This window comes from Cherax quadricarinatus, chromosome 15 (genome assembly GCF_038502225.1).
Source record: "Cherax quadricarinatus isolate ZL_2023a chromosome 15, ASM3850222v1, whole genome shotgun sequence".
In the NCBI taxonomy this organism is placed as follows: Eukaryota; Metazoa; Arthropoda; class Malacostraca; order Decapoda; family Parastacidae; genus Cherax; species Cherax quadricarinatus.
Genome location: NC_091306.1, coordinates 22972997 through 22988492, shown reverse-complemented (window position 1 = coordinate 22988492; position 15496 = coordinate 22972997). Strand labels below are relative to the sequence as shown.

Below are 15496 nucleotides of genomic sequence, written 5' to 3'. Positions count from 1 at the left end.
ATAGCATAGGTGAGGTATGGATAAATGAGTGAATGGTATAGTGTGAGAAAGGCATTTTGCAGCACGTAGTATCGTATCTTGGAGAGGATCCCAACTGTTTTTGATACTTTTTTTGATATGTGTTGGATATGGGTGCTGAAATTCAGGTTGTTGTTGAGGTATAGGCCAAAGTCTATGAAATAAATGTAACTTTAATTTTATAACAATTATGCACATTTTAAAAATAAAACTGGTTTGCTTGCTTGCAAAGGTTACATAAAGAAAATGCTCTGGTTCTAATTATGCAACAGTAAAACTTCCTGTCTCATACTAATACACTTACACATGCAATTGACAAAATCAATCCACAGGCCCTCAGAGTGAGATACATAAACTCATGCTGGTCCCGATCATCAAACACCTTGTAGTATTTACTGGGAACCAGTCCCATGTAGTAGGCCAGGTACTGCTCTGTGAGAGAAATCATTAAGAAAAGTTACTTTGAGAAAACAGCATTTTCTGTGATCTCTGGAGATGGGCACTCCCAATCATCTTCAACCACACATTTACAACAGGAGTTTCATACTGAATTTTTAGCTGAGTGGCCTTGACCTATCTTGTACTATACACATTGCAGGAAAAAGTTAAGTTTTAATCTGTTATGCATTATTCTTGTTACATCATTCTGCATGCTCTCCAGCACCCTGCTCTTCCTTAACATTACAGTGAAACCTCAATTTTCATCATTAATTCATTCCAGAAAGTCCGACGAAAACCGAATTCAATGAAAACTAATGTAGACAGCCTGTACTGTCAGAACACACAGCCTAGCCATCTGCTCTGACTAGTTCATATTTCGTGGCATTTAGGTGCTGCCCTCTGTAGGCTCACTTAGGTCAGTGGGAGGCTCAGCCCATCCGCTCTCACTCCTAGGCCGACCGACTTGAGAGACACAAGTGCTTCCCCTCCACGGACTGGCTCGCGGTCACTCCCTCACACTGCCCGTTGTGTACTCACTCCTATCCAATTAAAGCCAAACTAGTCCACGGCCGTATCATTGCTACCTACGCTACCTTCATCGGCACCAAACCGCTGTTCAACAGCAAGAACAGCAATAACAGTGGTGACAGCGGAGTCAACGGCATTGTGAGCCTCTTCAGGGTGGAGGGGTCAACACCATCGGTCGACGCCAGTCAACATCATCCGTCGTCATCCAACGCACCTGCTGGCCTAAAGAGTTATCTGTTACTCCCAGCATCTTGACGGGACCTGAGATAGATCTTCGTCTTAGATTTTCCCCACAAAATCTGGACATAGGCGTCACGGCGTCATCTCCAGCCTTAGCAGTCACGTGTTCACCTCATCACCCTCTCTATAGCCCTTCAACACTCTCAAGCACCATTCTCCTGCCTCCTACAGCGTCTCTATGCCCTTCTCAGCTACAAGAAGTAGAGGTGAGGTCGTTTAGTGTGTTGGCTTCGTGTGGCTCCACGCGTGACCATGAGGCAGCTCTGGGGTTGGTTGATACCCTAGGCAGCGTGTAAACGCACCAGCCTCCTCTGCTACGCAACGACGTCCATCTCGCCGTCCATGTGTGTTGTGTTCTTCCCAGTTTCCTCCAAGAAGTTCTACCTGGCTTAACCATGTGGGAACCCAGTTGGCTTACCCCTAAGCCAGCTTAGTTCAGCCCCCACGCCATCTACAGCAGCTCGTGACTCATCATTGTGTCTACAACTACTCAGCGTCTACGTATCTCCAGCCAGTGCAGTTTTTTTTTTTGTGTTGCCCAGTTAAATTTTTTTTCTTTCCCTTGCTGTTACATTCCCAGTTCATCACCAGTTCTGTTTTCCCCAGTGATTTGTTACAGTAAAATTTACTCGTCCCAGTTCATAGTTTCACTTAAGCTTGTTTTTAGCACGTTCGAGTAGTGCAGTAAATGTTTTGTTCTCCGTGTGCTGAAGCCACAGTCAGTCAGCGCGCCCAGACACACTTACCAGTGTAAACAAACCACGCACAGCTGTGGCTCACGCCGAGTTAGCCACGTTTCTCTCATATCTTATATCTCCACAGAGTAACCTCGGTCTTTCCTGTTCTTCCCAAGTCCATTCTGATAATTTTTCCTACGTCATTGAAGCCCCATAGCAGTATACAAATGCTACGAGGCGTGTAGTGTTACTAGAGCATCACTGAAAGTTTCAGGACCTGCAGCACCCAGTACCTTCGTCCATCTCCTGCACTCAAAGTTAAGTAAACAGTGACTTACCTAGCATTTCCTAATATTTTGTGACATTATTTAACTGTCCTGCACCAATACAGTTACAGTTACTGAAGCCATACTTCAGTAAATTGTTCAGTTTGTCATCAGTGCACATTTTGCCACTTACCTACAGCTTCTTAAATTTTGTAAATTTATTTTGCACTCCTACATTTTAAATTCCAGTATTTTATTCTGCATCTTGCACCTCAGTTATTGATTTAAATTGTTCAGTGTTAACCATTTATACAATTTACCTCTCACATACAGTTTGCAAGTAATTCCTGTGTGCTGTTAATTTTGTTAGTTGCACCTGCAAGTTAGTCACAGATTGTTGACACCCCTGCACTGTTTTGTTTGTTAGTTTTTTTTTCTTTTAATAAGTGTAATCTTCAAGTACTTAAGTATTAGTTTATTCTACCTGCAGTGAAACAATCTGTGCCTAGCCCATTACACTTTTCTCCTGTTTCCCCATTTATTTGCTCTACATATATTCTATGTTTTATCTGTGAATATTCACCTATGTGCATTACATTTTGCTATTTTGTATACCCAAGTCATTGAGTGTATTTTTGGGAACCTGCTTATTTACCATTAATTACCAAAATTACTTGTGAAGTTCATTAATTTTGACCTTGAGATTGTGAAATTGTGCTAACACCAGTGTACACCCTGCTAACACCAGTGTACACCCTGCTAACACCAGTGTACACCCTGCTAACACCAGTGTACACCCTGCTAACACCAGTGTACACCCTGCTAACACCAGTGTACACCCTGCTAACACCAGTGTACACCCTGCTAACACCAGTTAACCTTTGCCCTATTCTTGAATTTAATAATTTGCATTTTTATTAATTTTATTTTGTGTGCAATATAGCATTCCTTGATACAGTGTATTTTTTTTTTTCTGTGATTTTTGGCACAATCCCATTCTCTGATATCTTTGCTGTGTCAACTTCCCTTTGTGCAAGTGAATTACTTTTTTTTGCATTCCAATTTGCAACTGCTAGCACCTGCAATATTTTTAAACTGTGCTTGCAGCACAGTTTAGTGTTGTGTAGTACCTGATTTATTTTAATTTTTGTGCAATTTTTGCTACCAGTGTTTACAGTTCAACTCCTTTTCATAAATTTTGTTGCCAGACTCCTGGTGAAATTATTGACCACCCTTAGCTTCATTTTGTGCACTTCCCTGTAGTTCATTCACTTGCATACATCTCTTATTTTGTGTTTCAGAGTGTACCACTATTTCTTTTTTTTTTGTTGTTGTTTTGCTCAAATTATTTCCATCACTAAGCAGTTTACCTAGTACAGTGGTGCTGAGTTCTCTCTGACTCTGTGTTGAATTGTAGCCAGTGCATACCATTTCTTGCTCTGACCTGTTTACCCTCTTCGTGACCTACTTGTATTTGAACAATTGACGTCATGACTAAGACACGCAGTGGCCATACCGTTAGTCCAGATTCTGCTGGTGCTAGCAATGGTGCCTCAGCCAGCGTGAACACGCGGCAGGGCATCGAAGCCCCCGTGACAGTTGGTCAACTTGTGGCTCAAGCCTCGACCACCAGTGGGCCGGCTCATCGTCCATACCCGACCCTTATTTTTGACGGTCGTTCAAATAGGTTAGAGCCATGGCTGCAGTCAGTCGAGACGACTGTTAAGGCCCTATTTGATAGTCCCACGGACGCACAGTACATTCGTGCTGCTGTTGCAGCAGTGGATCTCACCCAGGATGATATAGGTGCCTTTGTGCAGCTCAATCGCGTTTGTAAGATTCAGTCTTGGGACGAACTTAAGGAGGAATTTAGGCGTTATTTTCGGCGTAGTCGCCAACGCCATTACATTGACATCGTTACCAGCGTCTTGGCCGAATGTCAATACCGGCACGAAAGCCCCCTGGCTTGCATTTGCCGGTTTGAGCAAGCCGCCAAAGACTTTACTGATGCCATCAGCTCCACTAAGTGGGTGAATGGTGACAACTGTATTAAAGCTGAAGACATCATCCCCATGCTGGCTGTAGGCATCATGCGGAGGGATGCCCCCCCTAACCTCCGAGGTGCCATTGATGCGCTAGGACTCGGCCCTCAGCACGACGTCCTGGGTGCATATGATGCCATTGACGCGATCAAGCCGCCTGCCGAGCAAGGCAAGGTTTGTCGCTTTGCGGATGATCCTATACCCATCCTTCCGGCGCCGTCCACAGTGACCCCGCGGTCGCAGCCGGAAGTCACTTTTGCCGCTGCTGTCAGACAGCCAGCCCACAAAGTTTCTAACCCCAGTCCCACTAACATGCGCCTAAGTAAAAATATTGACCACAGTAACAACAGTCAGTCTCATACAAAAAAGCAGTCATCGACTTCCTGGACCAGGGCGAAACGTCGCCAGCAGACACCACCCCCAACCTCACCTGCTAAGCGTGTAGTGACTTGTTTCAACTGTGGCAAACGAGGGCACTACTGATCGGAGTGTTACAAACCTAAGTCCCCGCAAAGTAACCGTCACAGTCCCCACGCTCAGTATCACAGTAACCGTAACCGTCCCCACACTCAGTATCAAAGTAGCCGTAACCATCCCCACGCTCAGTATCAAGATAACCATCACCGTCCCCATGCTCAGCCTCGCGAGGGAGTCTGTATGTACCACAATACTTCCAGTCATACCTCCCATGAGTGTAACAAGCTGCGAAGTATGCTGTCAGCTGAGTGGAGCAAGCAGTCGGCGCGCAATGCACGTGCTAGTAGAAGCCCTTCCGCTAGTTCGGGGGAAGAGGCGCGTCCGCGAAACCAGCGAAAGACATAGTAACCCTGTCGGAGTCGCTGTATTCCGTCCCTGTCCGCAATGCGTTCGCCGCCCTGGGCAGTGATACGCTTGCCGACAGTGAGGAAACAGAGTGTCTTGACGTTGTTGCCGAGACTCGTACCGTACCTTCCAGGTCGAGCCTCGTCAACAAGCGTCGAGCCTCAAGCAGCTGTGACTCCGGGGATTTCGTCGGCCTGTCATGCCTTCATGTTCGGTATGACAACCCGTGTGGACCGCTCATCGAGTCCACTGTCCACCATAAGCCTGTCCAGCTTTTCCTAGATACAGGTTCGGTGGTTAACATTGTCCGCTCCACTTTTTTCCGAGACATTGGCCTTCACGCGGCCATGTTGACAGAGCCGTCTGCCATTCAGACCTTGAGAGGAGTCTCAGGTAATCCGCTGACGGTTCGTGGTCGTACAACGTTAGAATTTGCGGTCCAGGGTCACAAGCTGTCCGCAAAATTCTTAGTCGTAGATGGTATTGTTTTCCATGGTGACCTGCTCATAGGGTTCAAAACCATGGCAGACCTTAGGATCCGCTTAGATCCAGCTGAGTGGAAAGCAGAATTCAACGGAGTGGATGTGCCCTTCTGGGGCGTGCGCTTAGGATCCACTACGTGCTACTCTGTCTCAGAGTATGCACAGTGCCTAGAATCGTTGGAAACCGGTGGTTTCCATAGCACATTCTCCCCGGGGTCGGTCTCTTGTCCTGATCGACCTCGTAGTAGAGCTCGTTGCCCATCACCTCCTGGCCATCAGCGCTTAGTTACCAGTGAAACCCAGTCTGGGGACGCCCAGTCTAACCTTCACTCTAACTCTGACGCTGTTGTAGAGACCAGCAGTTGTCAAGCCGCAGTATCCCTGTCGGCAGGCGACTGTCTGACTCGTGTCATGGCATCAGCGAGCAGAGTTACTGCTTGTACAAAGTATGACGTCACTTTGTCAGCTAACTCGCTCACTCCTGTTACGGTGTACGTGAGCAGAGCTTTTGAAGGAGACCATGTGCTGGTTGACAACGACACGTGCCGAGTCAAGGGCCTCTCCCTTGAACCATCCTTGCACACAGTGCAACGTGGTAAGTTGCAAGTCCTTGTTGTCAACATGCACAGTCGAGAATTTCCCCTGCGGAAGAATACCTCACTTGTCGACCTTGTCAGATTCCCTCTCCCGGTGAGAGTGGAGGGTGAAGCCCCAGCTGACTTCCTTGTGAGTGCAGTTCTCCCAGGCGAGTCTGCTGCTGACTCTTCCAACACCCGGCCAGTGCAGGAAGATGATCTAGCTTTGACAGACTATCCTGAAGAGGTCCCAAAACTTCTCCAGGTTCTCAATCGTGCACGTTCTGCAGTCGCACTAGATGGTGAGTCAATGGGTTTGACCCCACTGATCTCTCACCGTATTCCACTTGACAAAGGTACTAAACCCATTTACGTACCTGCGTATCGCCTGCCACATGCGCAAAGAGTCTTTGCCGAAGAACTCATTACGCGGATGCTCCGTGATGGAGTTATTGAGGAGTCCACTTCCCCATGGAATGCTCCCCTTATTCTGGTCCCCAAGAAGGACGGAACCTGGCGCCCTGTTATCGATTACAGGAAACTGAATGCATGTACGATCCCAGACCGCTTTCAGTTCCCAGTTCTGAATGACCTGTTGCAATACATCGGCGATAATAAGGTCTTTTCAACTCTTGATCTTCTTCAAGGGTTCTGGCAGATCCCCCTCGATGATGAGAGCAGAGAGTTGACAGCTTTCTCTACGCCAACTGGTCATTACCAGTTCAGGAGGATGCCCTTCGGCTTGCGCGGAAGCCCAATCACGTTTAGTCGTTTGATGACGACAATTTTCCGTACCCTCCTAGGTGGCACGCTCATGGTCTACCTGGATGATCTCATAGTCATGTCGCAAGATGTCCCGTCACATCTTGAGAAACTTGACAGGGTATTGGACAGGCTAGCTCAGGCAAACCTTAAGGTAAAGCTCTCCAAATGTCATTTCCTCCGGAAGGAAATAAAATTTCTGGGTCACGTAGTGACTCAGAATGGCATAAAGACGGACGAGTCTAAAATCTCGGCCGTGCAGAAATTCCCCAGACCCATGACGGCGGATGCAGTCCGGTCCTTCATAGGCCTGGCGGGTTTCTACCGCACCTTTATCGCAGGTTTCTCCACCATTGCTGCACCCCTGACACGCTTACTCAAGAAGGATGCCCCTTTTGAGTGGACGTGTGATCAGGAACGAGCTTTTGTCATTCTTAAGAACAAGTTAACATCAGCCCCAACCCTTAGATTCCCTGATTTCACCAAGGCATTTACCTTGACGACTGATGCCAGCAAAGTTGGCATCGGTGCAGTCTTGTCACAGGAATCTAATGGTAAGCAACAGCCTATTGCCTATGCTAGCCGTGTCCTTACTAAAGCGGAAGTCAATTATTCAGTGACAGAGCTAGAAGCTTTAGCCATTGTATGGGCCCTGAGTCATTTTCGGGATATCATCTATCATTATCCTATCAAGATTTACACAGATCATTTACCCTTATTGGCCCTTTTTGCGAATAAGAACCTCTCGGGAAAGCATGCTCGGTGGTCGCTCACGTTCAATGACTACAACCCTGAAATTTGCTATGTCCCAGGTAAGCAAAATGTTGTAGCTGATGCCCTGTCGAGGCATATAGCATTCGTGAGTGTCGGCAATTCGTTCTCTGTTGAGGATCTCGAGAGAGCCCAACGACAGGACCCTGTGTGGTCTCCAGTCCTTCGTTTCCTGACCAAGGAGGACGTTGACTTACAGGTCAAGTCTCCCGTTCCACTGAAGGATTTGGTGGTCAACCAAGGAGTACTGTGCCGTGTTGCACAGCTGGTGGACCCCGGCAGAACCATATACCAACTGGTGATACCAGAGTCCATGATACCAGCTACTCTTAGGTTGATCCACAATGTCCCAGGTGTAGCGCACCCCGGGAAGGACCGCAGTATCAAACAGGCATGAATGAAATATTTCTGGCCTAAGATGGCAGCGGACATTGCCAAGCATGTACACCAGTGTGTTGTTTGCCTACAGCACAAGGGTACCATTACAGGTCCTAACCCCATTCTAAAGTATCCCATTACAAAGGAGCCCTGGGAGAGAACTTCTGTCGACCTGTTGACGAACTTCTCGACCTCGGAGAAGGGAAATAAGCACCTGCTTGTAATGGTAGATAACTTGACACGGTACAGTGAATTAGTACCCATTCCTGATAAAACCGCCGAAACGGTCGCTAGTGCTTTCCGTGAGCATGTTGTTCTTCGTCATACTTGCCCACGTGTCCTTCTGTCAGACAATGGGTCTGAGTTTATAAATGGCATAATGCAGGATCTTTGCTCCAGATTCAACATTCACCAAGCGCCAGTAGCTCCACGCCACCCTGCGAGTAATGGTCTTGCTGAACGTACAAATCGCAAAGTCCTGGAGGTGCTCAGAGTAACCGTTAACCCAAGTTGTACTACATGGGATGAGGCTATCCCAGATGTTCAGTGTACATTAAATTCCTCCCTCAACAGCTCGATCGGTGAGACACCTCATTTTGCTTTGTATGGCTATGACAAGCGCTTACCATATGAAATTCTGTTTGCTCCACCTAGACCTACTTACGATACTGATAACCCCAGTGTAGTAAAGATGAGGACAACGCAGCTTGTCTTCCAGCGGGTACGAGAGAACCTTATGAAAGCTACTGATAGGTTCACGTCTGAGCGCAATGCCCGCGCCAAGGAAAGCAAAGTGGAACCAGGTTGCAAAGTTATGTTGCTCAACCCAGCGCAGACCCCAGGTATGCACAAACTTGTCCCAAAATTCGTGGGTCCTTACCGTGTCCTACGACAGCTCCGTGGCAATAAGTTCGAGGTGAGGGAGATTGCTACGGGAACTATTAAGGAAGCCCACCTTGATCACATGAAGTATGTGGATCATGTGCAGGCCGAAGCAGAGCTGGAGTCGAGTGCGTTGCAACGCCACAATCAGACCAATGCTAGGGACAACCCGTCTATCCCTTCTCCCACTACTACGGAAGACGGGCCAGTAAGGCTCCATACTTATGGCCTGCGACCCAGGACAACAGTACATTTCTGTGACATTGACGTACCTACTGACTTGTCTGACTCCTATGCTAGTTATGCTAATTGTTTGCTTGCAGAAATGGGTATAAATGCGCACACATTGTATAGCTAGTCGATAATGGAGTCAGGGTGGACAACATCATGTAATTATGTAAATACTTTTAGAAGGGTACCCAGAGTGTAATGAATTCCATGGATATAGTATTATTGTAGTTATGTGCACCCAGTGTTTTTATAACAAAAAAAAAAAGCCTGTATTACGGTCAGGGCAGTGCTGCCCTCTGAGTCACATGTCACCTTAGGAAATGCTACTGTCAGTCAATGTTTGCAGATGTGAGGGTGCAACAACGTTAGTAGACGAGTGGTCAACTGATGTTCAGCCCTGCGGACAACCTGTATATAGAAGATTTTAGTTCCAGTGCTGACGTCTCCGGACACTCTCCCCGATGAATCAGCGCCGGCAAACCAGTTTTCTCTTCCCCTGGATGGGAGAGTTTTTTTTTTGCCTGTTGCATTTTTATGTCCCTTTTGATTTACAAGTGAGCGAAAGCCAGTCCCTCTCTGGGGTAGCTAGTGTAATTCCTTTATACCTACGGGCCCACCAGTATTGTCGCGTCGGGACGACACGAGGTGCGTGGCCGAGCAAATGTAGACAGCCCGTACTGTCAGAACACACAGCCTAGCCGTCTGCTCTGACTAGTTCATATTTCGTGGCATTTAGGTGCTGCCCTCTGTAGGCTCACTTAGGTCAGTGGGAGGCTCAGCCCATCCGCTCTCACTCCTAGGCCGACCGACTTGAGAGACACAAGTGCTTCCCCTCCACGGACTGGCTCGCGGTCACTCCCTCACACTGCCCGTTGTGTACTCACTCCTATCCAATTAAAGCCAAACTAGTCCACAGCCGTATCATTGCTACCTACGCTACCTTCATCGGCACCAAACCGCTGTTCAACAGCAAGAACAGCAATTTTAGTGAAGACTCTTGTTGGCATATGAAAGACGGCAAGGAGGGGAGAGGGAGGAGAGGTTATCTCTACCACCATCACTACCACCCTCTACCACAATCACTACCACCATCACAACCACTACCACCCTCTACCACCATCACAACCACTACCACTCTCTACCACCACCACTACCACCCTTTACCACCATCACTACCAACCTCTACCACAATCACTACCACCCTCTACCACCATCCTTACTACCCTCTACTGACGACAAACAAAGCCAGACTTACTCAGAACATGTGGGATGTTTTGTGTGGGCGTGGGTGGAAATGTTCGGTACGGCGGACCATTGTCAACTTGGCAAAAACTGAGGCAATGAATGAAAGCTGGGACAAAATTTTGATGAAACAAGTCATCGAAAACCGAATTCGACTAAAACCAGGGCAAATGAAAACCGAGGTTACACTGTACTCATATACAGTAATCCCTAGTTTTACTGTACATATATGGGTTCACTCTATACAAATTTGTTATATGAGATGATTCCATTTCTACCAATAATTCTTTATGACCCCATAATTGCCAGCAATTCCATATGAATTCCAATAATAATAACGCAGTGGAACCTCAGTTTTCGTCATTAATTCATTCCAGAAAGTCTGACGAAAACTGAATTCGATGAAAAATAATGTAAATCCAATTAACCCATTCCAGACACCCAAAAGTATTAACAAAAAATACATTTTATAGAGAATAACTACAGTTTTACATACAGAAAACAATGAGAAATAAATCTAAAGAATGCTAACGCGACGGTCTGGAATTTTGAGTCTCTGATCACGGGTTCTAACCCCACCCGTGGTATGGTTTGAAATGGATAAATGAACATTCAACAACACTTTTACCTTTATTGGAGACTCTTGTTGGTGAGGAGGGGAGAGGGAGGAGAGGCTATATCTACCATCACTACCACCCTCTACCACCATCACTACCACCATCACAACCACTACCACCCTCTACCACAACCACTACCACCCTCTACCACTATCACAACCACTACCACCCTTTACCAGCATCAATGCCACCCTCTACCACCACCACTACCACCATCATTACCACCCTCTACCAATGGGAAACAAAGCCAGACTCAGAACATGTGGGATGCTTTGTGTGGGCGTGGGCAGACACGTTCGGTACGGTGGACCACTGTCAACTCGACAAAAACTGAGGTGATGAACGAAAATTGGGACAAAATTTGACGAAAAAAGTCGTCAAAAACCGAATTCAACGAAAACTAGAGCAAACAAAAACCGAGGTTCCACTGTAATAATAATAATAATAATAATAATAATAATTAATTATAATAATTTGAGATTTTGCTAATCTTGAGTGCCTGTTCTTTCAAAAAATTCACAAGAGCATGCACACCAAGCCATATGTAACAACAATAAAGCAATACAACTTAAGTTTATATTCAAAATGCACCACACACACACACACACACACACACACAGACTGCAGACCTGGTCCAGCAGTTAGCTCTTGGAGTTCAACCCCACCAAGTGCAAAGTCATGAAGATTGGGGAAGGGCAAAGAAGACCGCAGATGGAGTACAGTCTAGGGGGCCAGAAACTACAAACCTCACTCAAGGAAAAAGATCTTGGGGTGAGTATAACACCAGGCACATCTCCTGAAGTGCACATCAATCAAATAACTGCTGCAGCATATGGGCACCTAGCAAACCTCAGAACAGCATTCTGACATCTTAATAAGGAATCGTTCAGGACCCTGTACACCATGTACGTTAGGCCCATATTGGAGTATGCGGCACCAGTTTGGAACCCACACCTAGCCAAGCATGTAAAGAAACTAGAGAAAGTGCAAAGGTTTGCAACAAGACTAGTTCCAGAGCTAAGAGGTATGTCCTACGAGGAGAGGTTAAGGGAAATCAACCTGACAACACTGGAGGACAGGAGAGATAGGGGGGGGGGGCATGATAATGACATACAAAATACTGAGAGGAATTGACAAGGTGGACAAAGACAGGATGTTCCAGAGATGGGACACAGCAACAAGGAGACACAGTTGGAAGTTGAAAACACAGATGAATCACAGGGATGTTAGGAAGTATTTCTACAGCCACAGAGTAGTCACGAAGTGGAATAGTTTGGGAAGCGATGTAGTGGAGGCAGGATCCATACATAGCTTTAAGCAGAGGTATGATAAAGCTCATGGTTCAGGGAGAGTGACCTAGTAGCGACCAGTGAAGAGGCGGGCCCAGGAGCTTGGACTTGACCCCTGCAACCTCAACTAGGTGAGTACACACACACACACACACATACATATATATATATATATATATATATATATATATATATATATATATATATATATATATATATATATATATATATATATATATATCTTTCATTCAACACACCGGCCGTATCCCACCGAGGCGGGGTGGCCCAAAAGGAAAAACGAAAGTTTCTCCTTTTACATTTAGTAATATATACAGGAGAAGAGGTTACTAGCCCCTTGCTCCCGGCATTTTAGTCGCCTCTTACAACACGCATGGCTTACGGAGGAAGAATTCTGTTCCACTTCCCCATGGAGAATATATATATATATATATATATATTTTTTTTTTCAACAAGTCGGCCGTCTCCCACCGAGGCAGGGTGACCCAAAAAAGAAAGAAAATCCCCAAAAAGAAAATACTTTCATCATCATTCAACACTTTCACCACACTCGCACATTATCACTGTTTTTGCAGAGGTGCTCAGAATACAACAGTCTAGAAGCATACACATATAAAGACACACAACATATCCCTCCAAACTGCCAATATCCCAAACCCCTCCTTTAAAGTGCAGGCATTGTACTTCCCATTTCCAGGACTCAAGTCCGACTATATGAAAATAACCGGTTTCCCTGAATCCCTTCACTAAATATTACCCTGCTCACACTCCAACAGATCGTCAGGTCCCAAGTACCATTCGTCTCCATTCACTCCTATCTAACACGCTCACGCACGCTTGCTGGAAATCCAAGCCCCTTACCCACAAAACCTCCTTTACCCCCTCTCTCCAACCCTTTCGAGGACGACCCCTACCCCGCCTTCCTTCCCCTATAGATTTATATGCTTTCCATGTCATTCTACTGTGATCCATTCTCTCTAAATGACCAAACCACCTCAACAACCCCTCTTCTGCCCTCTGACTAATACTTTTATTAACTCCACACCTTCTCCTAATTTCCACACTCCGAATTTTTTGCATAATATTTACACCACACATTGCCCTTAGACAGGACATCTCCGCTGCCTCCAACCGTCTCCTTGCTGCTGCATTTACCACCCAAGCTTCACACCCATATAAGAGTGTTGGTACTATTATACTTTCATACATTCCCTTCTTTGCCTCCATAGATAACGTTTTTTGACTCCACATATACCTCAACGCACCACTCACCTTTTTTCCCTCATCAATTCTATGATTAACCTCATCCTTCATAAATCCATCCGCCGACACGTCAACTCCCAAGTATCTGAAAACATTCACTTCTTCCATACTCCTCCTCCCCAATTTGATATCCAATTTTTCTTTATCTAAATCATTTGACACCCTCATCACCTTACTCTTTTCTATGTTCACTTTCAACTTTCTACCTTTACACACATTCCCAAACTCATCCACTAACCTTTGCAATTTTTCTTTAGAATCTCCCATAAGCACAGTATCATCAGCAAAAAGTAACTGTGTCAATTCCCATTTTGAATTTGATTCCCCATAATTTAATCCCACCCCTCTCCCAAACACCCTAGCATTTACTTCCTTTACAACCCCATCTATAAATATATTAAACAACCATGGTGACATTACACATCCCTGTCTAAGACCTACTTTTACCGGGAAGTAGTCTCCCTCTCTTCTACACACCCTAACCTGAGCCTCACTATCCTCATAAAAACTCTTTACAGCATTTAATAACTTACCACCTATTCCATATACTTGCAACATCTGCCACATTGCTCCTCTATCCACTCTATCATATGCCTTTTCTAAATCCATAAATGCAATAAAAACCTCCCTATCTTTATCTAAATACTGTTCACATATATGCTTCAATGTAAACACCTGATCTACACATCCCCTACCCACTCTAAAACCTCCTTGCTCATCCGCAATCCTACATTCTGTCTTACCTCTAATTCTTTCAATTATAACCCTACCGTACACTTTTCCTGGTATACTCAGTAAGCTTATTCCTCTATAATTTTTACAGTCTCTTTTGTCCCCTTTCCCTTTATATAAAGGGACTATACATGCTCTCTGCCAATCCCTAGGTACCTTCCCCTCTTTCATACATTTATTAAACAAAAGTACCAACCACTCCAACACTATATCCCCCCCTGCTTTTAACATTTCTGTCATGATCCCATCAGTTCCAGCTGCTTTACCCCCTTTCATTTTACGTAATGCCTCACGTACCTCCCCCACACTTACATTCTGCTCTTCTTCACTCCTAAAAGATGGTATACCTCCCTGACCAGTGCATGAAATTACTGCCTCTGTTTCTTCCTTAACATTTAAAAGTTCCTCAAAATATTCTCGCCATCTACCCAATACCTCCATCTCCCCATCTACTAACTCCCCTACTCTGTTTTTAACTGACAAATCCATATTTTCCCTAGGCTTTCTTAACTTGTTTAACTCGCTCCAAAATTTTTTCTTATTTTCATTAAAATTTCTTGACAGTGCCTCTCCCACTCTATCATCTGCTCTCCTTTTGCACTCTCTCACCACTCTCTTTACCTTTCTTTTACTCTCCATATACTCTGCTCTTCTTATAACACTTCTGCTTTGTAAAAACCTCTCATAAGCTACCTTTTTCTCTTTTATCACACCCTTTACTTCATCATTCCACCAATCACTCCTCTTTCCTCCTGCCCCCACCCTCCTATAACCACAAACTTCTGCCCCACATTCTAATACTGCATTTTTAAAACTATTCCAACCCTCTTCAACCCCCCCACTACTCATCTTTGCACTAGCCCACCTTTCTGCCAATAGTCGCTTATATCTCACCCGAACTTCCTCCTCCCTTAGTTTATACACTTTCACCTCCCTCTTACTTGTTGTTGCCACCTTCCTCTTTTCCCATCTACCTCTTACTCTAACTGTAGCTACAACTAAATAATGATCCGATATATCAGTTGCCCCTCTATAAACATGTACATCCTGGAGCCTACCCATCAACCTTTTATCCACCAATACATAATCTAATAAACTACTTTCATTACGTGCTACATCATACCTTGTATATTTATTTATCCTCTTTTTCATAAAATATGTATTACTTATTACCAAATTTCTTTCTACACATAGCTCAATTAAAGGCTCCCCATTTACAT

The 15496-nt window shown here is 45.3% G+C and overlaps 1 protein-coding gene across 3 annotated transcripts in view; it reads right to left on the bottom strand.

The window, feature by feature from the left end:
- LOC128689283 (lysosomal cobalamin transporter ABCD4) overlaps positions 1-15496 on the bottom strand; it is a 368619-nt gene that overhangs the window by 336686 nt on the left and 16437 nt on the right. For all 3 annotated transcript variants that reach the window (XR_011392042.1, XR_011392041.1, XM_070085217.1), the window contains one exon: positions 323-450. Coding sequence is in view for 1 of the 3 variants with exons in the window: in XM_070085217.1 (XP_069941318.1) it covers positions 323-450 (128 nt within the window). In the remaining 2 variants the exon portion in view is untranslated. The remainder of the gene's footprint in view (positions 1-322; positions 451-15496) is intronic.